Raw genomic sequence first — 27,239 nt, forward strand, 5'->3', positions numbered from 1 at the left:
AGAGAATCACCCGCAGCAAGAGCCACATCATTGATAAATACAGAGAAAAGAGTCGGCCCGAGAATTGAACCCTGTGGCACCACCATAGAGACTACCAGAGGTCCGGACAACAGGCCCTCCGATTTGACACACTAAACTCTATCTGAGAAGTAGTTGGTGAACCAGGCGAGGCAGTCATTTGAGAAACCAAGGCTGTTGAGTCTGCCAATAAGAATGTGGTGATTGACAGAGTCGATAGCCTTGGCCAGGTATACGAATACAGCTGCACAGTAATGTCTCTTATCGATGGCGGTTATGATATCGTTTAGGACCTTGAGCGTGGCTGAGGTGCACCCATGACCAGATTGCATAGCGGAGAAGGTACGGTGGGATTCGAAATGGTCGGTAATCTGTTTGTTAACTTGGCTTTCGAAAGACCTTAGAAAGGCAGGGTAGGATAGATATAGGTCTATAGCAGTTTGGGTCTAGAGTGTCTCCCCCTTTGAAGAGGGGGATGACCGCGGCAGCTTTCCAATCTTTGGGGATCTCAGACGAGTGGAAGTTTGTGGAAGTTACCTGTGGCACTTATGTTTAGGTCAAGAAGTTGAGGATCGGCAGGATGGTCAGTTTTACGAGGGTGTGTTTGGCAGCATGAGTGAAGGATGCTTTGTTGCGAAATAGGAAGCCAATTCTAGATTTAATTTTGCATTGGTAGCGTCCCACCTGGCGGTAGCGTCCCACCTGGCCAACATCCGGTAAAATTGCAGAGCGCGAAATTCAAACTACAGAATTATACATATTTAACTTTCATAAAATCACAAGTGTAATACATCAAAATAAAGCTTAACTTCTTGTTAATCCAGCCGCTGTGTCAGATTGCAAAAAGGCTTTACGGCAAAAGCACACCATGGGATTATCTGAGGATAGCGCCCTGCATACAAAAGCATGAAAAACATATTTCAACCAGGCAGGTGCGCCACAAAAGTCAGAAATAGCGACATAATTAATGCCTTACCTTTGATGATCTTTATCTGTTGGCACTCCAAAAGGTCCCAGATACATCACAAATGGTCCTTTTGTTCGATACTGTCCTTCTTTACATCCATAAAAACTCAGTTTAGCTGGCGCGCTTCAGTCAATAATCCACTCAGTTTCCCTCGATCAAAATGAATCCCAAACAATACTAATAAACTTTTCCAAACAAGTCAAACAACGTTTATAATCAAACCTTAGGTACCCTAATACATAAATAAACGATCAAATTTAAGACGGAGAATCGTTATTGTCTTTACTGGAGAAAATACCAAAGAACGCGTTCTCTTCCACGCACTTGGAAACACTACAGCCAAAATGGGAGCCACCTAGAAAAACTACAATTTCTGGCTCATTTTTCCAAAAACCAGCATGAAACTCTTTCTAAAGACTGTTGACATCTAGTGGAAGCCCTAGGAACTGCAATCTGGGAGGATTTCGCCTTATAATAAAAGTGATAGCCATTGAAATTAGTGGTAGGGAGAATTTTTTTGGGGGGGGGATGGTTTGTCCTCGGGGTTTCGCCTGCCATATCAGTTCTGTTATACTCACAGACATAGTTTTAACAGTTTTAGAAACTTTTGAGTGTTTTCTATCCAAATATACCAATTATATGCATATCCTAGCTTCTGGGCCTGACTAACAGGCAGTTTACTTTGGGCACGCTTTTCATCCAGACGTGAAAAAACTGCCCCACAGTGTCCAAAGAAGGGCCAGATGCATACAGAATGGTGTCGTCTGCGTAGAGGTGGATCAGAGAATCACCAGCAGCAAGAGTGACTTGCAGCAAGAGTGATTGACAGTCGAAAGTTTTGGCCAGGTCGATGAAGACGGCTGCACAGTACTGTCTTTTATCGATGGCGGTTATGATATCGTTTAGGACCTTGAGCGTGGCTGAGGTGCACCCATGAACAGCTCGGAAACCAGATTGCATAGTGGAGAAGGTACGGTGGGATTCGAAATGGTCGGTGAGCTGTTAACTTGGCTTTCGAAGATTTTAGAAAGGTAGGATAGATATAGGTCTGTAGCAGTTTGGGTCTAGAGTGTCTCCCCCTTTGAAGAGGGGGATGACCACGGCAGCTTTCCACTCTTTGGGGATCTTAGATGATACGAAAGAGAGGTTGAACAGGCTAGTAATAGGGGTTGCAACAACTTCGGTGGATAACTTTAGAAAGAGAGGGTCCAGATTCTCTAGCCCAGCTGATTTGTAGGGATCCAGATTTTGCAGCTCTTTCAGAACATCAGCTGTCTGGATTTGGGTGAAGGAGAAGAGGGGGAGGGGGGATTGGGCCAGTTGCTGCAGGGGGTGCTGAGATGTTGGCCGGGGTAGGGGTAGCCAGGTGAAAAGCATGGCCAGCCGTATAAAAAGGCTTATTGAAACTAGCGATTATCATAGATTTATCGGTGGTGACAGTGCAATGGGCCTCAGTGCAATGGGCAGCTGGGATGAGGTGCTCGTATTCTCCATGGACTTTACAGTGTCCCAAAGGTTTTTGGAATTAGTGCTACAGGAAGCAAATTTCTATTTGAAAAGCTAGCCTTAGCTTTCCTAACTGACTGAATATATTGGTTCCTGACTTCCCTGAAAAGTTGCATATCGCAGGGGTTATTCGATGCTAATGCAGAATGCCACAGGATGTTTTTGTGCTGGTCAAGGGCAGTCAAGTCTGGGGTGAACCAAGGGTTATATCTGTTCCTGGTTCTACATTTGAATGGGGCATGCTTATTTAAGATGGTGAGGAAAGCACTTTTGAAGAGCAACCAGGCATCCTCTACTGACGGGATGAGATCAATATCCTTCCAGGATACCCGGCCCACGTCGACTAGAAAGTCCTGCTCGCTGAAGTGTTTTAGGGAGCGTTTGACAGTGATGAGGGGTGGTCGTTTAACCCCGGACCCATTACGCACGCAGGTAATGAGGCAGTGATCGCTGAGATCCTGGTTGAGGACAGCAGAGTTGTATTTAGAGGGCAAGTTGGTCAGGATGATATCTAAGAGGGTGCCCATGGTTACGGATTTAGGGTTGTACCTGGTAGGTTCCTTGATAATTTTTGTGAGATTGAGGGCATCTAGCTTAGATTGTAGGACGGCCGGGGTGTTAAGTATGTCCCAGTTTAGGTCACCTAACAGTACGAACTCTGAAGATAGATGGGGGGCGATCAATTCACATATGGTGTCCAGGGCACAGCTGGGGGCTGAAGGGGGTCTATAACAAGCAGCAACAGTGAGAGACTTGTTTCTGGAAAGGTTGGTTTTTAAAAGTAGAAGCTCAAATTGTTTGGGCACAGACCTGGATAGTATGACAGAACTCTGCAGGCTCTCTCTGCAGTAGATTGCAACTCCACCCCCTTTGGCAGTTCTATCTTGGCGGAAAATGTTATAGTTAGGGATGGACATTTCTGGATTTTTGGTGGCCTTCCTAAGCCAGGATTCTTGGCTAGGACATCCGGGTTGGCAGAGTGTGCGAAAGCAGTGAATAAAACAAACTTGGGGAGGAGGCTTCTAGTGTTAACATGCATGAAACCAAGGCTTCTATGGTTACAGAAGTCAACAAATGAGAGCGCCTGGGGAATGGGAGTGATGCTGGGGGCTGCAGGTCCTGGGTTAACCTCTACATCACCAGAGGAACAGAGGAGGAGTAGGATAAGGGTACGGCTAAAGGCTATAAGAACTGGTCGTCTAGTGCGTTCGGAACAGAGAGTAATAGGAGTAGATTTCTGGGCACGGAAGAATGATTCAAGGCATAACGTACAGACAAGTGTATGGTAGGATGTGAGTACAGTGGAGGTAAACCTAGGCATTGAGTGACAATGAGAGAGGTTTTGTCTCTTGAGGCACCATTTAAGCCAGGTGAGATCACCACATGTGTGGGGGGGGTGGAACAAAAGGTATATTGAGCAGGGCTGGAGGCTCTACAGTGAAATAAGACAATAATCACTAACCAAAACAGCAGTAGACAAGGCATATTGACATTAGGGAGAGGCATGTGTAGCCGAGTGATCATAGGGTCCAGTGAGTAGCTAGGCGAGCTGGAGACATGGCGATTCAGACAGCTAGCGGGCCGGGGCTACCCGGGTAGCAGATGGGCCTCCTGGGGACGTCGCAACGGAAGAGCCTGTAGAAACCCCTCTGACGGTTACGTCAGAAGACCAGTCGTGATGGATCGGCGGGGCTCCATGTCGGCAGTAAAGGGGTCCAGGCCAATTGGCAAAAGAGGTGTTGTAGCCCAGGAATTGGCTGATGGATCTTTACGGCTAGCCGGACGATGGGCCTAAGCTCGAGGCTAGCGCCATGCTAACTGGTGCTTGCTTCGAGACAGAGACGTTAGCCAGGAGTAGCCACTCGGATAGCAGCAAGCTAACTGCGATGATCCGGGGTGTAAAGGTTCAGAGCTTGCGGTAGGAATCCGGAGATGTGGTAGAGAAAAAGCAGTCCGATATGCTCCTGGTTGATATCGCGCTGTGCAGGCTGGCAGGAATTGACCGGGCTGAGGCTGGCTGATGTCCGAGTTAACGGTGAAGACCGCTAGCAGTGGCTAACTGACTACTAGCTAGTTAGCTGGCTAGCTGCTGATGGGGGTTCCGGTTCTAAAGTATAAAAATAGCAGATCCGTACCACATTGGGTGAGGCGGGTTGCAGGAGAGTATATTCAGTCCGTAGATGGAAAATGAGATTAAAAATATATACGAAGAAAACAATCTATACAAATAGACAAGACGAAAAACAGACGTCCCACTGCTACGCCATCTTGGAAATCTCAGTCTCTCAGAGCGTTCACAGTCAGCCCACTAACACCCCTATCAGATCACAGCAAAATCACAGTCTACTTGAACAGAGCAATACTCAATCATGAGGCGTCAAAGCCAAAGGAACTGCAAAATATTAAGAAATGCTGTAGATGGAAGGAAGGTAGTGTGGAAACATACCAAAAAACAATTAGGCAACAACAAATTCAATCAATTTTCGACAATTTCAAAATGTTTCACTGTAAGTGGCAGTAGAAAACCTAAAAAGTATACTGCTCAAAAAAATAAAGGGAACACTTAAACAACACAATGTAACTCCAAGTCAATCACACTTCTGTGAAATCAAATTGTCCACTTAGGAAGCAAAACTGATTGACAATACATTTCTCATGCTGTTGTGCAAATGGAATAGACAACAGGTGGAAATTATAGGCAATTAGCAAGACACCCCCAATAAAGGAGTGGTTCTGCAGGTGGTGACCACAGACCACTTCTCAGTTCCTATGCTTCCTGGCTGATGTTTTGGTCACTTTTGAATGCTGGCGGTGCTTTCACTCTAGTGGTAGCATGAGACGGAGTCTACAACCCACACAAGTGGCTCAGGTAGTGCAGCTCATTCAGGATGGCACATCAATGCGAGCTGTGGCAAGAAGGTTTGCTGTGTCTGTCAGCGTAGTGTCCAGAGCATGGAGGCGCTACCAGGAGACAGGCCAGTACATCAGGAGACGTGGAGGAGGCCGTAGGTGGGCAACAACCCAGCAGCCGGACCGCTACCACCGCCTTTGTGCAAGGAGGAGCAGGAGGAGCACTGCTAGAGCCCTGCAGGCCACAAATGTGCATGTGTCTGCACAAACGGTCAGAAACAGACTCCATGAGGGTGGTATGAGGGCCCGACGTCGACAGGTGGGGGTTGTGCTTACAGCCCAACACCGTGCAGGACGTTTGGCATTTGCCAGAGAACACCAAGATTGGCAAATTCGCCACTGGCGCCCTGTGCTCTTCACAGATGAAAGCAGGTTCACACTGAGCACATGTGACAGAGTGACAGAGTCAGGAGATGCCGTGGAGAACGTTCTGCTGCCTGCAACATCCTCCAGCATGACCGGTTTGGTGGTGAGTCAGTCATGGTGTGGGGTGGCATTTCTTCGGGGGGCCGCACAGCCCTCCATGTGCTCGCCAGAGGTAGCCTGACTGCCATTAGGTACCGAGATGAGATCCTCAGACCCCTTGTGAGACCATATGCTGGTGCGGTTGGCCCTGGGTTCCTCCTAATGCAAGACAATGCTAGACCTCATGTGGCTGGAGTGCAAGAGGAAGGCATTGATGCTATGGACTGGCCCGCCCGTTCCCCAGACCTGAATCCAATTGAGCACATCTGGGACATCATGTCTCGTTCCATCCACCAACACCACGTTGCACCACAGACTGTCCAGGAGTTGGCGGATGCTTTAGTCCAGGTCTGGGAGGAGATCCCTCAGGAGACCATCCGCCACCTCATCAGAAGCATGCCCAGGCGTTGTAGGGAGGTCATACAGGCACGTGGAGGCCACACACACTACTGAGCCTCATTTTGACTTGTTTTAAGGACATTACATCAAAGTTGGATCAGCCTGTAGTGTGGTTTTCCACTTTAATTTTGAGTATGACTCCAAATCCAGACCTCCATGGGTTGATAAATTGGATTTCCATTGATTATTTTTGTGTGATTTTGTTGTCAGCACATTCAACCATGTAAAGAAAAAAGTATTTAATAAGATAATTTCATTCATTCAGATCTAGGATGTGTTATTTTAGTGTTCCCTTTATTTTTTGGAGCAGTGTATATTTGACCTCTCAGCTTCCCTATCAAATCGAAACATTTCAAGCAGACAACCTAAGAAAATGAACAACAATGACAAATGGTTTGATGAAGAATGCATAAATCTAAGAAAGAAATTGAGAAACCTGTCCAACCAAAAACATAGAGACCCAGAAAACCTGAGCCTACGCCTTCACTATGGGGAATCACTAAAACAATACAGAAATACACTACGGAAAAAGAAGGACCAGCACGTCAGAAATCAGCTCAATGTAATTGAAGAATCTATAAAATCTGGGAAAATTGGAAAACACTAAAACAACAACACGAAGAGTTTTCTATCCAAAACGGAGATGATGTCTGGATAAACCACTTCTCTAATCTTTTTGGCTCTATAACAAAGAACAAACAGCAAAAATATATACTTGATCAATTACAAATCTTAGAATCAGCTATTAAAGACGACCAGAACCCACTGGATTCTCCAATTACATTGAATAAGCTACAGCACAAAATACAAACCCTCCAACCCATAAAAGGCCTGTGGTGTTGATGGTATCCTCAATGAAATAATAAAGTACACAGACCACAAATTCCAATTGGCTATACTTCAACTCTTTAACATCATCCTTAGCTCTGGCATCTTCCCCAATATGTGGAAACAAGGACTGATCACCCCAAACCACAAAAAGGGGAGACAAATTTGACCCCAATAACTACCGTGAAATAAGCGTCAACAGCAACCTTTGGAGAATCATCTGCATTATCATTAACAGCAGACTCGTACATTTCCTCAGTGAAAACAATGTACTGAGCAAATGTCAAATTGGCTTTTTACCAAATTATCGTATGACAGACTCCGTATTCACCCTGCACACCATAATTGACAAACAAACAAACCAAAACAAAGTCTTCTCATGTTTGTTGATTTCAAAAAAGCTTTTGACTCAGTTTGGCACGAGTGTCTGCTATACAAATTGATGGAAAGTGGTGTTGGGGAAAAACATAGGACATTATGAAATCCATGTACACAAGTGTGCGGTTAAAATGGACAAAAAATTAAAAAAAATAAAAACACACAGCTTAAGCCCCACCATCTTCAACGTAAATATCAATAAATTAGCGAGGGCACTAGAACAGTCTGCAGCACCCGGCCTCACCCTACTAGAATCTGAAGTCAAATCTCTACTGTTTGCTGATGTTATGGTGCTTCTGTCCCCAACCAAGGAGGGCCTACAGCAGCACCTAGATCTTCTGCACAGATTCTGTCAGACCTGGGCCTTGACAGTAAATCTCAGTAAGACAAAAATAATGGTCTTCCAAAAAAGGTCCAGTTGCCAGAACCACAAATACAAATTCCATCTAGACACCGTTGCCCTAGAGCACACAAAAAACTACACATACCTTGGCCTAAACATCAGCGCCAACAGGTAACTTCCACAAAGCTGTGAACGATCTGAGAAACAAGGCAAGAAGGACCTTCTATGCCATCAAGAGGAACATACAATTCGACATACCAATTAGGATCTGGCTAAAAATACTTGAATCAGTTATAGAACCCATTGCCCTTTATGGTTGTGACGTCTGGGGTCCTGCTCACCAACCAAGAACTCACAAAATGGGACAAACACCAAATTGCTGAATTTTGGCAGAATACCTGACCACTGTGACTGACCCAAAATTAAGGAAAGCTTTGACTATGTACATACTCAGCCTTGCTATTGAGAAAGGCCACCTTTCCACCTGGCTCTCAAGAGAAGACAGGCTTTGTGCACACTGCCCACAAAATGAGGTGGAAACTGAGCTACACTCACAAAATGGTCATATATATACATACATACATACATACATACATACATACAATTATTTTTTTAAATGCAGACTAGCTTGCACCTGCTTATTTTAATTTGTCCTATGGTTTGGCAGCCAGTATGGTTTGTCTCAGCTCAGTAACAAAACTCGCAAAGAGGAAGGACGTTGCAGGTGATTAATAAACCTTTTTTTATTTATTTAACATTTATTTAACTTGGCAAGTCAGTGAAGAAGATTCTTATTTACAATGACTGCCTACTGGGGAACAGTGGGTTAACTGCCTTGTTCAGGGGCAGAACAACAGATTATTACCTCGTCAGCTCTGGGATTCGATCCAGCAACCTTTCGGTTACTGGCCCAATACATTAATCACTAGGTTACCTGCCACCCCGAAACAATGCTATGCTGGTGGGTGGTAACATTCAAATAAAACCTGATCCTGAAAATAAATGTAGACTGAAAAGTATTAGCACGTCATCTCAGACTAAACACACACAATTGACACCGAAAATATTTAATTTACCAGTTCCGATTTCCCACATCAAGCCCAAATACATGATACTTTGACTAAAACGATGACGTATTGACGTAAAATCATTGTGCAACATCATGGTTAAGCTATGAGCCTCATCTCTCAGATGAAAAAAAGTGAGTTTCCACTTAAGGGATCTATACTGAACAAAATTATAAAACGCAACGTGTAAAGTGTTGGTCCCATGTTTCATGAACGGAAATAAAAAGATCCGGAAATATTCCACACGCACAAAAAGCTTATTTCTTTCAAATGTTGTCGACAAATTTGTTTACATCGCGGTTACATGCTGACCACACCACTCAAGTTACAAAATAATTGTACACGTACATGTTACTCAATAATTTCATCCAAACTGCTTGCGATCGTTGTTAAGAGCATATGCATAGCCAGGTCCTAAAATAAAACGTGGTTCTATTTTTTGACACACTGCAAGTCCCGCCTCTCCCATCTCTTCATTGGTTGTTAGGAGCATATACCCACGTGGGTGATTGAAAGCTGAACTGAGGTCCACACTCCAGTCCAGTCGGTGGTGGTAATGTACCTTAAATTTGGTTGCCAACCACCAAAAAAGTCCACAGAAGACTGAAGGAGCGATTACTAGAAACTAAGTTTAATTGTCGTAGTAGATAACAAGATTTTGTGTAACTCAAAATGGGTCAAAATTCTAGAAAGATCCAGAACAAAAAAAAGGACCTTGTACATTTCAGGTGGAATAAAGTAAAATAACAACCCAATGTTTATATATAGTTAAATGTTTTTTTTTCGACCTGTTCCCAAATTAATTTAGTTGGTTTAGAGTTCACTCTGATATTTCTACCTGCGTGTCCTGATCGGGTCTGGCGCGGATGGAGCAAATCGAAGTGAGCACGATGGTGGGTAGTGTAATCAGCGTGTTAGTGAGCATTCTTCCTTTGCCAAGATAATCCATCCACCTGACAGGTGTGGCATATCAAGAAGCTGATTAAACAGCATGATCATTACACAGGTGCACCTTGTGCTGGGGACAAAAGGCCAATAAAATGTGCAGGTTTGTCAGCACAATTCCACAGATGTCTCAAGTTGAGGGAGTGTGCAATTGCCATGTTGACTGTAGGAATGCCCACCAGAGCTGTTGCCAGAGAATTGAATGTACTCTACCATAGTCCGCCTATGTCATTTTAGAGTATTTGGCAGTACGTCCAACCCGCCTCACAACCACGCCAGCCCAGGACCTCCAAATCCGGCTTCTTCACCTACGGGATCATCAGAGACCAGCCAATGAAACAGGATTATTTTTCTGTCTGTAAAGCCCCTTTGCGGGGGTGGGGGGGGGGACTCATTCTGATTGGATGGGCCTGGCTCCCCAATGGGTGGGCCTATGCCCTCCCAATGCTGCACCTCTGCCCAGTCATGTGAAAGATTAGAGCCTAACTTATTTCAATTGACTGATTTCCTTTTTTAAACTGTAATTGTTGAATGTTGCGTTTTTTTGTTCAATATAGCATGTGTACAAAGTTTGATACATTTATCATAAAGTGCACAATTATTTCACTTATAGTGGACTACCCCTTACACACAAACAGGTCAATCTGAGAAGAGGGTTTACTGGAAAAACGTTCAAATCCTCCATCACACAGAACACTGGTTAATTTTATTTGATTGGAGCTTGATAGTCAAGTGAATATATACACACAAAAATATTTTAAAAGCTTTATTTACTTAAAATACACAAGATTGAGACAGTTTTGCATTACTAGATTCCTGAAAACCAGTGATATTCATGGTCATGAAAATGGCCAATATTTAAACGCATGTATCGTGAGATCAGTCGCTTCACTGCTATGATCCAGACAGGTTAAAGCATGAATCATCTCAGTCCATAAAAGTATTCTTTTAGCCAAGGCTGAAGCGCGTTTGGGTACACTTTGATCTCCATCAGTCGGTTTGTGTCAGTCCCTCTGTCTGTCTGTCCCCAGGCCTGACACAGAAGACCTCCGGTTCCTCAGATTGTAGCGTGTCTGCAGGGACGTCCGTGAGCACGGAGGGGAAAAGAAAAAGAGAGTTTAAACTCTAATCCAGAAACAGGGTTAGAGTTTAAACCAACAAGAGTGTCTCTCTCCAGGAACAGGGTTAGTTTAAACCAACAAGAGGGTCTCTCTCCAGGAACAGGGTTAGTGTTTAAACCAACAAGAGCGTCTCTCTCCAGGAACAGGGTTAGTTTAAACCAACAAGAGGGTCTCTCTCCAGGAACAGGGTTAGTGTTTAAACCAACAAGAGCGTCTCTCTCCAGGAACAGGGTTAGTTTAAACCTATAGGAGCGTCTCTCTCCAGGAACAGGGTTAGAGTTTAAACCTATAGGAGCGTCTCTCCAGGAACAGGGTTAGAGTTTAAACCAACAAGAGCGTCTCTCTCCAGGAACAGGGTTAGAGTTTAAACCAACAAGAGCGTCTCTCTCCAGGAACAGGGTTAGTTTAAACCAATAGGAGCGTCTCTCTCCAGGAACAGGGTGAGATAGGTCTGGAATCGAGAATATCACAAGTAGGATTGCAAAATTCCAGTAATGTTCCCCAAAATTGCCAGGTTTTCCCAGAAATCTTGGTTACGAGGGAATCAGCAGGGGGAACAAAACAATCCCCCACAACAGGGATTTCTGGAAAAACAGGGAATTTTTGGAAAGTTACAGAAAGCTTTCAACCCTAATCACAAGTCTACCTGCTTATCCTCCACCAGTATACTGTAGACCAAAGGGGAGGACGGAGCACGTCTAGAGACTGAGGAGCGACGCTGAGGTCTTGTAGGGCTGGGTAGGGTACACTGGTTCGGGGTCGAGGTCTCCTCTCCTCCAGGGGTGCTGTAACTGCTGTCATACTGCCAGCCTGATGTAACACAAACAACTGGCTATGTTGCACAATACAGTCCCTCGCCATACTACATTCAGAGCATTTCAGACTTTCGCATAAATCATTCATGAGGATAACGGAAAATGTGTTTTAAAACTTTAGAGTTATACGTGCAGACCCCATGTTAGGAGTCGGGTCTCAGACAAATACAGGAATGTAAAAATAGCCTTTTTTTTTTTTTTTACATTATGAGTATAATATTCCTCACCATCATAGGTGTGAGTCATGTAGGGTTTCTCTGATGTGAAATCTGAAGTGCTATTGTTTTCTTCCTTATTCTCCCTCCTTCTACTGGGTTGTTGTTCTGACCTTCGACCTCTTGCTCCACTGCTCCTCCTGTCCACCGCCTCAGAGAGACACTCTGGACAGCAATGTCGTATTTTATTTGTTCACACCGTAGCAAAACAAAAAAATAAGTTGTTTATTGTACAAATTTAGGTAGGTCCCTCCCAGTTTCATCCCATTTGGTTCCTCGTGAATACGACCCCACACAATGCTTTGGGGACATTCAGTATTGATACATTTTTTTTAATTTTTATAATCCTCAGAAAACAATTTGACTGAATTAATTACATTTTTAAAGCGGCTTTCTGAACGGACTAAAGTCGCTTGGAAATCAAATTGATCCAGACTGCTCTGTCTTGATAGTGAAGCTTTAACAAATCTCTCAATTCGCTGTCTGTGCACCATGAATATCAGATAACCATCTGTGCTGTATAGCCAAGTCCTGTGTCAACCACAAGTTGGCAAGACAATACAAACAGATCTTGGACCAGGCTTAAAACTAAGCCAAATAACCAAACCTACCTGCTTTCTGCAGGGCCAGTTCAAGACTTGTACGAGTCTCTTTGAGTTGGGTGAGAATCTCCAGGCTCTCTTTGGTGACGTTACGATACCGTACAGCAACGTAGACCAGAGCCAATAGACCCACTAGGACCATGGCCCTTCTGAGGAGGCTCACCAACAGGCTGATTTGTTCCTGGGCAGAAACACAGAGGAATGGAGTCAAGACTGGAATTAGACTCCGACTATAAAAAGACTCCATCGCTGGTTAGAACACAGCACCAGGAGACATTTACAGATGTGTCAATAGACAGCACTCTGAAATGTTGAGTGAACACAGTTAAAAATGTAGAAGACAAGTTATCCACCATTCCTTTTCTTGTCCAATGTGTTGCCATAGTTTCTCTCTTTATGTGTAAGAGATGGTCCAACCCGGATCTATAAATGAGCAGAATTTCTGGGTGGAATTTCCACGCTGTCACATTTGCTTTTAAGATTCCCCCGTAGGTTCTCTTGAAGCATCTTAACTAACACATGCTCTACTTACCATCTGCTGGTAGCCTGGTTCAGAGGAGTCTAGCACAGCTCTACAGAGCATCCTCTCCAGGTACACGTTCAGCACTACCAGACCAAACAGAACAAACCTGCATAGGTGACATGACAAAGAGGACAGTCACCAGAATGGTACATGGGATCACCAACCATTCTAAGGGGCGGGCTGGTAGCTTAAATGTTAGAGGTAGGCCTGCAACGGGAGAGTTTCATACCGATTCAAAGTCAGATGGTGAAAAATAAAAATAAAAAAAATAAAAAAAAGGTCAGATTCTAGGTATCCTGCCATTGTGCCCTTGAGCATGGCACTATCCCAGGCCCGGGCAACTCCAGTCCTCGGGGGCCTGATTGGTGTCTCACTTTTCTCCCCCCCCCCCCCCCCCAAATCTCTAGCAAACACAGCTGATTAATAAAATTGCATTCTAAACTGAAGATCATAATCAGTTGATTATTGGAGTCGGGTGTGTCAGCTGGGGAAAACGTGCGACACCAAATCAGGCCTGGTATACATACACACTGGCTTTACTTAAAGATTGTGGGGAAAAAAAAAAAAAGTCCTAGACAGCTGCCCTGGAGAATTCCTGATTCTACCTGGCTTTTGTTGGAGAGGCTTCCAATTAAAAGAACACCCTCTGTGTTCTGTTAGACAGTTAAACTTTTTATCCACAATAGAGCAGGGGGGGGGGGGGTGTAAAGCCATAACACATACTCTTCCCCCCCCCCATGGCACTATCCCCTAATCTGCTTTCTAATCCCTTAGGTCAGGTGCTCATGTGTAATTGGATGGATGATATAAACATAAGGACACCTGGCTGGAGCAGTCCTCTGTGTAGAGGTGAGGAAGAAGGCAGCGAGGAACCCCAGTGAGTTGTAGAGTAGACTGGTGAAGGTGTGAGACTCTGACATGATGAAACTCTGGAGGAAAGCAACACGGTTGAAGATCTCCGAGAATGCTACCTGCTGCTCCTGGGCTGACAGTCTCATCTCATCAAATACTGCTCTGATGCCTGAGGAGAGGTGTAAAGGAGACATGAACTTCCTGGATGGGGAATTTTCTAACAAGTTAGCCATAAGCATCACTTTATTAACAGGAACAGGGACAGACGGCGGCTACCTTGGGTAGAATGGTGGAGAGTGTGTTTGAGTTCCTCTCCGTTGCGTAGGATCGTCTCCTGTGACTTGAGGGCGACGCTCTGGGCCTCCACTAGGCTTTCAGCCATACGCTGGGTAGAGGACAATTGCTCCACCACCCCCGCTGAGCTCTCTGTTAGCCTAGACACCAGCACCACATTCAGCAGGGCACCAGACAGAAGATAGTGGTTAAAACATGGAGGTACTACTTTAAAAACGTGTCCAATAACAAAACACCTATGACATGGATCGGCAACCCTCCTGGAGAGCTATTGAGCCAGTTCGTTTCGCATAGCCCGGTGCCCCGGGTGAGTGGAGATTTCATTTTACAACCAATGGAATTAGGTAAAATGTGCAAACCCCACCAAACCGGGACACCTGACGTAGCAAAACCCAACTCACCCACTGAATGGAGGTGAATTGTGAACACTGATTAAATTGCACCTACCACTGCACCTGTAGTCAGGCGTACCGCACCTACCACTGGTCAGGTGTAGTCAGGTGTACCGCACCTACCACTGCACCTGTAGTCAGGTGTACCGCACCTACCACTGCACCTGTAGTCAGGTGGACCGCACCTACCACTGCACCTGTAGTCAGGTGGACCGCACCTACCACTGCACCTGTAGTCAGGTGGACCGCACCTACCACTGCACCTGTAGTCAGGTGGACCGCACCTACCACTGCACCTGTAGTCAGGTGGACCGCACCTACCACTGCACCTGTGGATGGTGTTCTCAGCCTGGTGTTGCCAGCTCTCGCTCTGCAGGTGTCGACAGATGCTGTGGGCGTGGGTGAAGAATTCCGTGTAGGCGTTGAAGGCCACAGGGTCCATGGTTCTAGTACAGCTACTGACCTCGCTGCCCTCTGGACATGCTGGGAATGGACGGCCAGATCTGACAGACAATGTTATTCAGTCACAAACTTACTTAGTCACTTGCTCAATGCCATAATGAACTACCACCAGTCTCTTAATTTCTGGAGGATAAAAACAATATATATATATATATATATATATATATTATTTTGCAGTAGCCTAATATTTATATAGGCCTACTAAACATTTCAATAAGTCAACCTATAGTAACTCGAGATCCCAAGGGGGCTTTTTCTACCATGCTACACTTTGATAGAGCTCTCAGCAAACAGTCGTTGAAAATATTTTAATAAATACCCCAAAAAAAGTGTTTATTTACTTGCGCAGGTGACAGTGGGTGAAAAGTAGGGCAATCCTACTCTGTATGTCAACTGTGAAGTCTCTGCAACGCGCGTCGATGTTCTCCAGCGCATTAGACCAACATTCACCATAGCGCGGTTGGGCCGCAAGGTTCCGAACCCTCCGCAGCTCCGCTCTGCCTTCAGCCGCAACGTTAACAGCGGTTTCTGCGTCACGGCACGACGACCGTGATAAACAGACGCAGAGAAGACACAAAGTCCACATTTCCGATCAAAAAAATAGATATATATTTTTTTGAAAGGTCACCTACACAGTCAACAATCAAGTGTTACGGTAGGAAATCAGACAGGGGGGAAAAAGCAATCAAATGAGGCAGGCAACCCTATTCCTGGAGGGCCCCATCCAAGTCAGCACGGCACCTCACCCACTGGGCTAATTGATCAGTCTAGTGATTGCCTAAATTCAACACACCTGTGCCCGCTTTTCCTAAGGCATTTTAAGACTAACTTCATTGTTAGAACTAATATATATATTTTTTTAAACATAAACTATATGGTTATAACTATTAATTTAGCCTTAAGAAATCGGGCCCTGGTCTTCCATGTTCAGTTAAATCAAAAAGCTGAAGTGCCTGAGGTATTCCAAGACCAGGGTTGCCTACCCCCAAGGTAGACTGCCAGGTTGATGAAGTCACCTGTAGTAGAGGTTGCAAAGGGGGGCAAACAATGAACCAGTCCAATTAAGGCCACTCTATAATCAATGGGTAATGGGTGAGTTGAATCTGATCATTTGTTAAATCATCGAGGGTTTTGGGGGGACTACAATCAGTGCAGAGAAGAGATAACGTTTCAATTAAACTATTTTACCAGTAATTCATCACTTGAAATGTGTTTAGAGCTGAACAAATGCAACTTTGAATGAGAGACAGATTGTCAAGGAACACTATAATAAGTGGGGATTTTCTGGTCAGTTTTCACCACCCAGAAAAAAATCCTACACTTATTAACACCCAGAAAAAAATCCTACACTTATTAACATCAGTGCATAGTCTGCCTGTACATTCAGTCTTGCTGTGCGATTATGTGTGTCATGTGTATTTTCTGCAGTTGAAGAGCGTAGCCTCAGTTCAGAGTTCACAAATCATTTACATATTTACAGCGTTAAGACAACTTCTCTCGCGAGATCTAAGCGCTCATGCGATTGGGTCTTATAAAAGTGTCCCACGGATCTCGCGGGAGTACGCCACTGACGGCAGTGGAATTGAGGCAGGGGGCGGGGTTCAGAGAGGTACCCATGAGATGTTTGGAGACATTTTTTATCCAATTATTTATTTAAATAAAAATGGCCGCCATAGAGAGCGGAGAGGAGAAACTGTAAGTGTGAATTACATGTATTCACCATTTAAAAATGTCGAGTTTTATGACTGTAGGTGTTTTTTTTTTTTAAACAACTGGTATCGCTGTATTTAACTGAAGTAATGTGGTGTATTTTTGTTATGAACTGGTCAGCGGTGTAGCTTACTGAAAGAAGCGTTGTGAATACGTCACCAAGTTATAGCTAAGTATTTCCCTTACTTTACAAGATCATGGCTGAGCGAAACAAAAACGTCTCAGTTAGCTTAAACGTATGTGGTTGGGTGTGTGTGTGTCCATTTTTCTGACCTCTCTGAAAACGAAGAGCAGTTTTTTAAAGATATTAACTGTCAACATAGATTTTGTCCGCATCCTCCACCCTCGTAACCAATTTGGCATGCTGCTAAATAGCTGTAGCTGGATACATCGTAGCGTCAGCTGATTACATACGTTGCCATTTGACAAGGTAATGTGGCAACAAAGTAGCCACATCATTGCTGCGTTTGTTATGATATTGCATTTTTTTTTATATATATATTTTTTTCTACAGAGGAAATATCCTAGCTAGGTTTCTAGGTTGTGACGACTGTTATCATCTAGCTAAACGCGAGAACTAACTGACATGAGTTGGCCCATTTTTCTAGAATAACTCATACTCATGTTATGAAGCAATCAAAGTATTGCTTTTATTTTGCATGAAGGACTGAGTGCCGTGGTAGAAAAGTACAGTTGATATGCCGTCAAAATACCGCCCTGTATTTTTTTTATTTTTTTTTTCCTACACTGACGTCTGGTAATGAAATATTCTAGATGGGACAATTTGAATAAAACAAAATGTATGGTAAATATTGTTTCTATTCATTTCAATAAGTGTTGCTGTGTAGATCATGATAAGGGGTGTGTGTGTGTGTGTGTGGACCATGTGCAGTTCATAACATTATTTCTTGCCCCAGTGGCTTCTTTAGCTGGCTGCATCATTCTACATGCCTGATATAGGGCTTGGTTTAGGCTAGTTCCTCAGCTGGTAGATTTTATCAGTCCAATCCTGGTGCATTTTCCAAACATCTAATAATGTAATATATGTTTCACTTATGGGAAGAAACATCACAATAATAACAACAATTCCCCCCAAAAAGTGATGAGTTTTTACTACACCTTTTGTGTATTAATGTAGAGGTTGGGAGGGAGCAAGCTTAGGTTCGAAACTTATCTGGGACTTTAAACTCTTGTTTAAAATGTATTATCAGCCAAAGATAGCCATTCTCCATATTCTGATCTGATGAGTTAGCCTAAGATGAGATCATTGCCTCTGCTCTGCCTCTTCCCACTCATGACTAATGTTGTCTTCCACAGTAGTGAGGAGAAGAGTGAGGACGTCAACCAGAATCAGAGCTCCAAGGACCTTAAGACACACAGCAAGCCCAAGAAGGTGAGGCGGGAGAGGAGGGATGTGGAGAAGGAGAGGCTGGAGTCTTCATCCACCACCATGTCCTCCCCTCCTCCTCCTCATCCTCCAGCCCAGCAGCCCTGTTCAGACCAGGAACAGCTCCAGTTAGCTGAGGCGGGGCCCTCGGAGCCCACGGTCGCTGCAGCTGGTGAGGCCTCTGGTGTCTCTGAGTCCTCTCCTTCGCCCAAACAGAGGAGGTCCATCATCAGAGACCGAGGTCCACTCTACGATGACCCCTCTCTACCCCAGGGCTGGACACGTAAACTCAAACAACGCAAGTCTGGACGGTCCGCCGGGAAGTTTGACGTCTACTTGATGAAGTGAGTAGGCGATGAGAGAGAGCCTTATCAAATATGGTCTCTTAAAAGCATATTATTCTACCTTTTTTATTACAACAAGGAACACAGACTGAGACCAAGGTCTCTTTTTACAGCTGGGCCCTGCGTATACATGTTTACACATACAGTTTAGGTACAATGATTTAAGAAACTACACGAGACAAACAAAACGATCACAGATAACACAACAAAAAAATACAGCAACAGATTACATTTACACATAGGTTATTCCCCTAACAGAAATGATTTCATATGATAATACTAAATATGTTACAGCCTGATCTCCTTTAGGGGTGACAAAATCCTTCCCTGGAAGTAACAAAATTCGGACAGTTTCATCCCCATTTTGATATTATAACGTGACTGAACTGTATAAAGAGCGTTTCACGGGACTGTTTTGAGGTTTATGGAAATACTTCAATATATATATACATACATACATGCATACAGCACCAGTCAAAAGTTTGGACACACCTACTCATTCAAGGTTTTTTTCTTTATTTTTTACTATTTTCTATAAATCTGTCATCAAGGCAAAGGGTGGCTACTTTGAAGAATATAAAATATAAAATATATTTTGATTTGTTCAACACTTTTTAAAAAAATGTTTAGTTACCACATAATTCCATATGTGTTATTTCATAGTTTTGATGTCTTCACTATTATTCTACAATGTAGAAAATAGTAAAAATAAAGAGAAACTCTCAAATGAGTAACTGTGTCCAAACTTTTGATTCCTACTCGCCCAGACGCCCACCATCTTTATTCCAAGGACACTCCCTTTAGTTGATCTCCAGAGGAATGAACATTTAATCTCCATCATATACACATAAAATATTCCAGACTTGTGTTTACAGAAAGGACGTTAACGGATCCGTTTACAGTTAGAATGTTTCGGTTTGATCTGTATTTCAGCCCCGAGGGGAAAGCCTTCCGATCCAAGGTGGAGCTGATCGCCTACTTCCAGAAGGTTGGGGACACCACCACCGACCCCAACGACTTCGACTTCACCGTAACCGGGCGTGGCAGCCCTTCCCGCCGCGAGAAGAGACCCCCGAAGAAACCCAAAGTGGTGAAACCGTCGGGGAGGGGCAGGGGCCGGCCGAAGGGGAGTGGAAAGCTGCGCCCGGCTACGGAGGGTGTGGCGATGAAGCGCGTGGTGGAGAAGAGTCCTGGGAAGCTCCTGGTTAAGATGCCGTTTGGAGCATCCGAGGCAGCTGGGCAGACATCGGAGCTGGTCGTAGTCACCAAGAAGCGCCCAGGACGGAAAAGGAAAGCGGAGATACCACCGCAGACTGCTCTGAAAAAGCGGGGGTGTAAGCCAGGGTCGGGGGTGACTGGGTCGGCGCTGTCAGCAGCTTCTGGGGCGGCGGCTTCCAGTACTTCCTCCTACGCAGCGGCTGCTATCATGGCTGCCGAAGCCAAGGGGAAAGCTCAGAAGGAGGCTTCCGCTAAGCCGGTGCAGCAGACCGCTCTGCCCATTAAGAAACGCAAGACCAGAGAAACTGTTGAGGAGACTAAGGAGACTCCAGCCATCACCACGCCACTGCTCGGGGCAGGAGGTGGTGGTGGGGCAGGAACTGTGATGGGGACAGGGAATGGTGATGGGGCAGGAACTCTGATAGGGACAGGGAGTAGTGGTGGTGGGGTAGGAACTGGGATGGGAACAGGGAGTGGTCTGGCTGTGGTGGCAACAGAAGGGACAGAGCAGGGACAGAAGCTGCCAAAGAGTCCAGGGAGGAAGCACAAGGACATTCCCCTGACAGCAACGGTTACCACAGGGGCCAGTGGTGGATCTAAAAGTTGGCCCAGCGGAGGCAGCAGTAGTATCACTACTCCAAAGAGTCACAGCCACAAGAGAAAAGAACGTACGCCGCACCAACACCACCACCACCGTCACCACCACCGTCACCATCACACACACTCCTCTGTAGTGGAGGATCATCCTCTTCAACCCTCCCAGCGGCCCCCTCACCACCACTTCCCCGGCCTGACTATGGGCCTGGTCTCCCATACAGCCAGGGCCTCGGTAGGATCAGGGGCCCTCCAACAGAACAAGCCCCAGGACCTGAGCACCTCTAGGGGACCATGCCGGGCCAGCAGCAGGCCAGAGGGCCACACCACGACCAGAGGAGAGAGGGGAGAGGTCAGCTCGGCTGCGGTTGTAGTAGTGGGAACGAGTGACGCCAGAGGCAACAGAAATCGAGCAGACGAGGCAACGGGGACAGTGGTAGTAGGGAGGGATTTGAGAGACATTGTACCGTTCTCAGCAGTACCGAGGCCCAGCAGAGAGGAGACTGTCTCCGCTGTACCCAGACCCAGCAGAGAGGAGACGGTCTCCGCTGTACCCAGACCCAGCAGAGAGGAGACGGTCTCCGCTGTACCCAGGCCCAGCCGGGAGGAGACGGTCGAGTCTCGGACACCGGTCACTGAAAGGGTTAGTTGACTGTATGGTAGGACCCCTGTCTGTAAGGAGAAAAGGAGCCGTGTATAGGAGCAGTGGTGTTTTATAAGACAACAGAAAAGGACGTGTATATAGAAACACAAGGCAGCTTGTTGGTTGATTGTTCTTTCTGTGGGTTGGGCTGTTTATCTGTTTATTGACAGGTAGCACAGCTTAATGGTCAACCCACAACAGATTGCTTCCTGATAAATGAACGTTTTATTTTTATTTTTTTTCTTCCTTTGTTTTGGTCATTGTCTTGTTCTCTCTGGTTTTTTTTTGTCCTTTAAACCTGTTGTCATCTGACCCATCCACCCCGACCCAGAAGGCTTTGCTTAAAATCTCACAGGAAGTGAAGGACCTACACCTTCCGGTGCCATCATCGGATGGAAACCACGGCAACCACGACGATGACTCATAAACCTCAATCATTCAGTTCTTCACTGTGGTTTTAAGATAACGTATAAAAAAAAAAAAAAAATGGGACTGAGGCATGTGTCCTGTCTGTAGTTTTCTCACAGTTGGTCTTTTCCAGTGTTGTGGCTAGAAACGGTACGACATACATATGTCATACAAGCTGCCACTGCTTCTTCTTCTGCTGTTGTAGCATCCTCTGTTTACTGCAGTACGCTCAACATCCAGTCCATCAACGCTTTGTGCTGTATCCCATAGGGCACCCTATTCCCTATAATGCACTGCTTTTGACCAGAGCCTTATGGACCCTGGTCTAAAGTAGTGGGCTAGAAGTAGTGCACTAAATAGGGAATAATTTGGGACACAGATGGGTTTCCAGTCCTTGCTCTACAGTCAGCATATTAATTTAGGTGACATATGTTTTCCTCGTTGGCCTATATTATGTAGATGCCAAGTCTTCTGTGTGTGTGTGTGTGTGTGTGTGTGTGTGTGTGGTGTCGATCATCTCCTTCTATATACAGTAGTCTCTGTCTGAAACAGCAGCCTATTCCTTACACAGGGAGAGACAAGTAGTGCACTACAGCCTGCTAGTCTCCTCAAGCAGGCTGGAGATTCTTTCACTTCACACAGAGACCAGAGGTGCTTGATGATCGGAGAGATTATGATTGTTAGAATGTTGACGTGGCCCAGGCAGCAATAGGGCTGAGTATAGACCTTCTCCAATTATTCCTGAGGCTGTGTCCCAAATGGCACCCTGTTCCCTGTATAGTGCAGTAATCTTGACCAGAGCCCTATGGGCCATCTAAAAGTAGTGTACTACAAAGGGAAGAGGGTGCCATTTGGGACGTAGTCTGAAGCTTTGAAATGGAAACGTCTTGATGCGGACATAACTTCCTATCTGATGGTCGAGGTGATGAAACCCCGGGGTTTTAGAGGCCTAGATACACCAATGATGTGTGGTGGCTCACAATCAATTTTTGTTCACCAACTACATTGTTCACCAAGTGACTAGATGCTGCCAGCAGCTTGATGACCTCTACTGAAAAACAGGTTGAATTTTCTTTTCAAGGCTTTAAAGAATTCAAAAATTCTACTGATGTTTTTTTGGAAGTTGTAGTCCTACAACGTTTTTAGAAGAAAATAATAGGATTCCAATCATTAAACCTATACGTTTTCCCCAGTAACATGAATTAGCCAGTAAATGGACAATTTTACCTAATCATTCCTAAATGGAACTGTTTCCCCACAGTCAGATAGGAAGCTAAAAGCACAACAGGACCCAAGACATGATTATGGATGCGCCATAGATTTCTTGACCCCCCAGTCCTGTATATTGTCAATAATATTTAAATTATTTCCAAGAGACATAAATAACCCAACCCCACTGAAGGAAGTTGTTTTTCTGTCTGTTTGGGGGGGGGGGGGGGAATGTAATGAATTTATATATAGTTCTGTTTTAAGAATTATTTTAAATTAGAAGATGTATTGTTTTGATCAGGAACATTTCTGTCTCCAGTTTTGACGTAGGACTTATGTTGAATATCATCACCCCATACTCCTTTCTGCATGCAACAGGACTAGCCTATTTATCCGTGACTTCATGAAACTTGGTGTTAGGCTCGTGGGTTTCCTTTAGTTTAAACTCACAGGTGGGAAGTCAAAAGATATGGCGGGGGGGAAGAAGAAGAAAGAAAAAAAAAACAATCTTGTCCGTGGTCACTAGTGTTGCCAGTGACTATAGTCGTCAGATTTCAAATGTATGTTTGGAGTTCAATCAAATCTGCAGTGAGCAGAAACCGGAATCCCCTGCGCAAACATAGCAAGTGCGTTTTTGATTACAACATGAATGAAATGTTTTCTCCCCACCACCCCCACCCCCCCCGAGTGAACAATGTCTTTCTAATTACATTAGATAAAAACATGCACTTTTCTTCTGGCTCAAGAACAAAATGTTTGAATGAATTCTAGCCTACGCTCAATCACTCTTGCACAAGTACTTCCATCAATGTAACGCCCCTGTCTAGAAAAACATTGTTTTCTTTTTAAAAAAAAAAAACCGTGTCCTTGCACGAGAGATCTATTTGTTAGTGACTTTTTTAAAAGTGTAACATAATACGATAGTAGCTATATTCTCATTTACTTTAATGCACCAATATGTTAAACCTGTTATACTCTTGTCATGTTGTTGGCAGTATGTGGCTGTTACAGTAGAGCAGGCCTGTTAAAGTAGTTTGCTTAAACGGTAGTAATCAGTTTTGGAACAACACCAGAAATAACAAACATTATTATTATTATTTTTTTTTTTATCTGCACTAGAATTTTTTCCTTCTAGATCAGATGACTCCGGTCTCCACCTTGCATTGAGAATATGTCCTATATCGACCAGAGATTCAGACCAATGTATACACCCTGTGGCTTGTCCTCCTCAATAAAAATGTAAAGTGTAGACAATAGTTTGGATGTGGCCCATTTCTCTCCTTCATATTCCATTCCCCCTAGTGACTAGGGAGGGGTATAACTGAAGATCCTCTCTCACAAAGGGCTATGGAATGTCTTCAAATTCACAACAGCTAGACCAGTTGATCGGAAACCTGACGTGATCACACCGTCTGCATTGTTACAGCTGGACATTCGTGGTACAAGTTGTGACATATTTCTCCCCCTGAGTGACCCCAAGTACCACTGTCTCTCTCTCTCTCTCTGTCTCTCTCTCTCTCTCTCTCTGTCTCTGTCTCTCTCTAGATTATCACTAGTAGCTCCTATTCTATTCTAATGCCCTTTACATACAACTAAGCTGTACTGTGCTGGCTCTGATATGGTTCTTTTCAGCACAGTTCCAGCAACAATTGTATGGTGGATGTGTAACTAGGCCAGGCCAGTGCAGTTTGTGTCAGCTCTGTTTTGGCTCAGCTGGGCTCAGTAGTGTGAAAGGGATTTAACAGTACCAGGGTCTGACTCGGTCTTCAGTAATACGTTTCCCCTGGTCCAGAAGCCTGGAGGTGGAGGCTAGAGGAGGGTCTGTCAGTTACTCCACAGTTTGAAGGCAAAATATACATATTGAGTTTGCCATTTCATGTTTGCTCTTTTAATGAAGCAGAAATTAGTGGAAGTAAATATCAAAAGTAAGATGGAAATATGTACCCATTGGTTACATACAGTACTAGTCAAAAGTTGACACCTACTCATTCAAGAGTTTTATTTTTTTTTTATACTATTTTCTACATTATAGAATTATAGTGAAGACATAAACTAACACATATGGAATCATGTAGTAACCAAAAACGTGTTAAACAAATCAAAAATATATTTTATATTTGAGATTCTTCAAAGTAGCCACCCTTTGCCTTGATGACAGCTTTGCACAATCTTGGAATTCTCTCAACCAGCTTCACCTGGAATGCTTTTCCAACAGTCTTGAAAGAGTTCCCACATTATGATGTGGCTGCTTTTCCTTCACTCTGCGGTCCAACTCAGCCCAAACCTGATGCAGCACTCCATCACTCTCCTTCTTGGTCAAATAGCCCTTACACAGCCTGGAGGTGTGTTGGGTCATTGTCCTGTTGAAAAACAAATGAAAGAGCAAACCAGATGGGATGGCATATCACTGCAGAATGCTGTGGTAGCCATGCTGGTTGTGTGCCTTGAATACTAAATAAATCACTGACAGTGTCACCAGCAAAGCACCATCACACCTCCTCCTCCATGCTTCACGGTGGGAACCACACATGTGGAGATCATTAGTTCACCTACTCTACGTTTCACAAAGACACGGCGGTTGGAACCAAAAATCTCAAATTTGGACTCATCAGACCAAAGGACAGATTTCCACCGGTCTAATGTCCATTGCTTGTGTTTCTTAGCAGCAATTTGACCATGAAGGCCTGATTCACGCAGTCTCTTCTAAACAGTTGATGTTCATGTGTCTGTTACTTGAACTCTGTGAAGCATTTATTTGGGTTGCAATTTCTGAGGCTGGTAGCACTAGTGAACTTATCCTCTGCAGCAGAGGTAATTCTGGGTCTTCCTTTCCTGTGGTGGTCCTCATGAGAGCCAGTTTAATCATAGCGCTTGATGGTTTTTGCGACTGCATTTGAAGAAACTTTCAAAGTTCTTGAAACATTCTGGATTGACTGACCTTCATGTCTTAAAGTAGTGATGGACTGTCATTTCTCTTTGCTTATTTGAGCTGTTCTTGTCATAATATGGACTTGGTCTTTTACCAAATAGGGCTTCTTCTATATACCACCCCCTATCTTGTCACAACACAACTGATTGGCTCAAATGCATTAAGAAGGAAAGGAATTCCACAAGTTTACTTTTGACAAGGCACACCTGTTAATTGAAATGCATTCCAGGTGACTACCTCCATGAAGCTGGTTGAGAGAATGTCAAGATTGTGCAAAGCTGTCACGGCAAAGGGTGGCTACTTTGAAGAATCTCAAATATAAAATAGATTTTGATTTGTTTTTTTGGTTACTACATGATTCCATATGTGTTATTTCATAGTTTTGATGTGTTCACTATTATTCTACAATGTAGAAATTGTTTAAAGAAAAACCTTTGAATGAGTAGGTGTGTCCAAACTTTTGACTGACATTCTCTCATTTGTGATAAGTGTGGACTTGAGGAAAGTGAATGAATCTCTGTCTCCATAGGAACAACATTGATGGCCTGGGATAGTGCCTTGCTTTGGCGGATTTACATGACATGCATGTACAGTATATTTTGTGGCCTTTGATTAACATAATGATTATTTTATCCCAATAAAACTAAACTAAAAAGGTCAAAGGAAAGCAGCGGATGACTAGGACAATTCACTAGCCTGGTCCCAGATCTGTTTGTGCTGTCTTGCCAACTTAACCACCATTGGACTTGGCAAGATGGCCCAATCTGATCTGGGACCCTGCTACAATTTCACAAAGAGGATCTAGCATTTCCTTAAATCAGTTGAAGTTAATACCAGGTCATAGCATGTGAATAACAGGTCAAAACATGTGAATAACATGTGAATAGCAGGTCATAACATGTTAGCAGGTCATAACAGGTCATAACATGTGAATAACATGTTAATAACAGATGGTTATAACACTTCAATCAGAGCGTCTGTTTGGACTCGACCCTCATTCAGTATGTAACCTGTAGTTGATTGTGATGTATGGACTCAATCCTCATTCAGTATATAACCTGTAGTTGATTGTGATGTATGCTTGTGTCTTGTTCAATGAACATTTACATTCAAATAATAAATCCCTTCATTTTTCTATTTGATTTGATTAAAGAAATATCCAACGATGTAGAATGTAATTTCATGGACACAGCTAGACAGGTGTTTGATGTGTTTAGCATGTGGTTAAGAAGATCTAAATAACTATTTCAGTTTTTTTATATTTATGAAGAGGGGGGAAAAAAAAGATTGTGCCAGCTTACAAGGGACTTTGTGTTTCTTTCGATGAGGGAGATGTATATTACTTGTCCCTGCTTCAGATGTTATAGATTTAACTATTTCAGACATGGTAGCTTTGACAATGCTGTTTAAACTCTCTTGTCTCTTCCACCAAATCACTGCTTTTTTAAAAAGCAATAGCCTAGCGCATTAAGAAAACCAGTGAATTTACATTTTACTTCATTTATTAAACTTATTAACTGCTTAAAATTTCTCCCCACACTTTGAAGGTGTAATAGGTAACATTTGTAAGATTGCATGATGTATAGCATTAAGCTCAACTACACCCAAGTTATTTATTGAATGCCAATTCAGGTCAAAAATAAATAAAAAACAGACTTTCATACAAATTCAAAAATCCACTGTTGGAGAAGTTAA

The 27,239-nt window shown here is 44.0% G+C and overlaps 2 protein-coding genes across 6 annotated transcripts in view; one reads left to right on the forward strand and one right to left on the reverse strand.

Moving 5' to 3' along the window:
- Positions 1-23,871, forward strand: part of mecp2 (methyl CpG binding protein 2) — a 33,996-nt gene extending 10,125 nt beyond the window's left edge. Inside the window, exons 1-3 of one of the 5 annotated variants that reach the window (XM_029718315.1) lie at positions 16,706-16,797; positions 18,130-18,543; positions 19,477-23,871. In XM_029718315.1, the coding sequence (XP_029574175.1) occupies positions 16,766-16,797; positions 18,130-18,543; positions 19,477-21,007 (1,977 nt within the window). In that variant the 5' untranslated portion in view covers positions 16,706-16,765 and the 3' untranslated portion in view covers positions 21,008-23,871. The other 4 variants (XM_029718314.1, XM_029718316.1, XM_029718317.1 and 1 more) reach the window with 4 other exon arrangements.
- LOC115165280 (uncharacterized) lies at positions 10,578-16,000 on the reverse strand. Its single transcript, XM_029718320.1, has 9 exons — positions 15,444-16,000; positions 14,970-15,143; positions 14,231-14,388; positions 13,925-14,123; positions 13,112-13,208; positions 12,589-12,760; positions 11,990-12,142; positions 11,594-11,757; positions 10,578-10,899 (listed from the first exon to the last, which is right to left on the reverse strand). The coding sequence occupies exons 1-9, from the start codon at positions 15,686-15,688 to the stop codon at positions 10,831-10,833; spliced, it is 1,431 nt and encodes a 476-aa protein (XP_029574180.1). The 5' UTR covers positions 15,689-16,000; the 3' UTR covers positions 10,578-10,830.
- Positions 23,872-27,239: the final 3,368 nt, after the last annotated feature.

The sequence above is a fragment of the Salmo trutta genome, chromosome 28 (assembly GCF_901001165.1).
Source record: "Salmo trutta chromosome 28, fSalTru1.1, whole genome shotgun sequence".
In the NCBI taxonomy this organism is placed as follows: Eukaryota; Metazoa; Chordata; class Actinopteri; order Salmoniformes; family Salmonidae; genus Salmo; species Salmo trutta.

What these genes read in the sequence shown, in the direction of transcription:
- LOC115165280 (XM_029718320.1), bottom strand. Translation starts at nt 15,688, where the DNA reads ATGTGGACTTTGTGTCTTCTCTGCGTCTGTTTATCACGGTCGTCGTGC. An exon ending in CAGAGGACTGCTCCAGCCAG is followed by an intron (nt 13,209 to 13,924) that starts GTGTCCTTATGT and finishes TCACCTATGCAG; the next exon opens with GTTTGTTCTGTTTGGTCTGG. An exon ending in CATGACTCACACCTATGATG is followed by an intron (nt 11,758 to 11,989) that starts GTGAGGAATATT and finishes GTGTTACATCAG; the next exon opens with GCTGGCAGTATGACAGCAGT.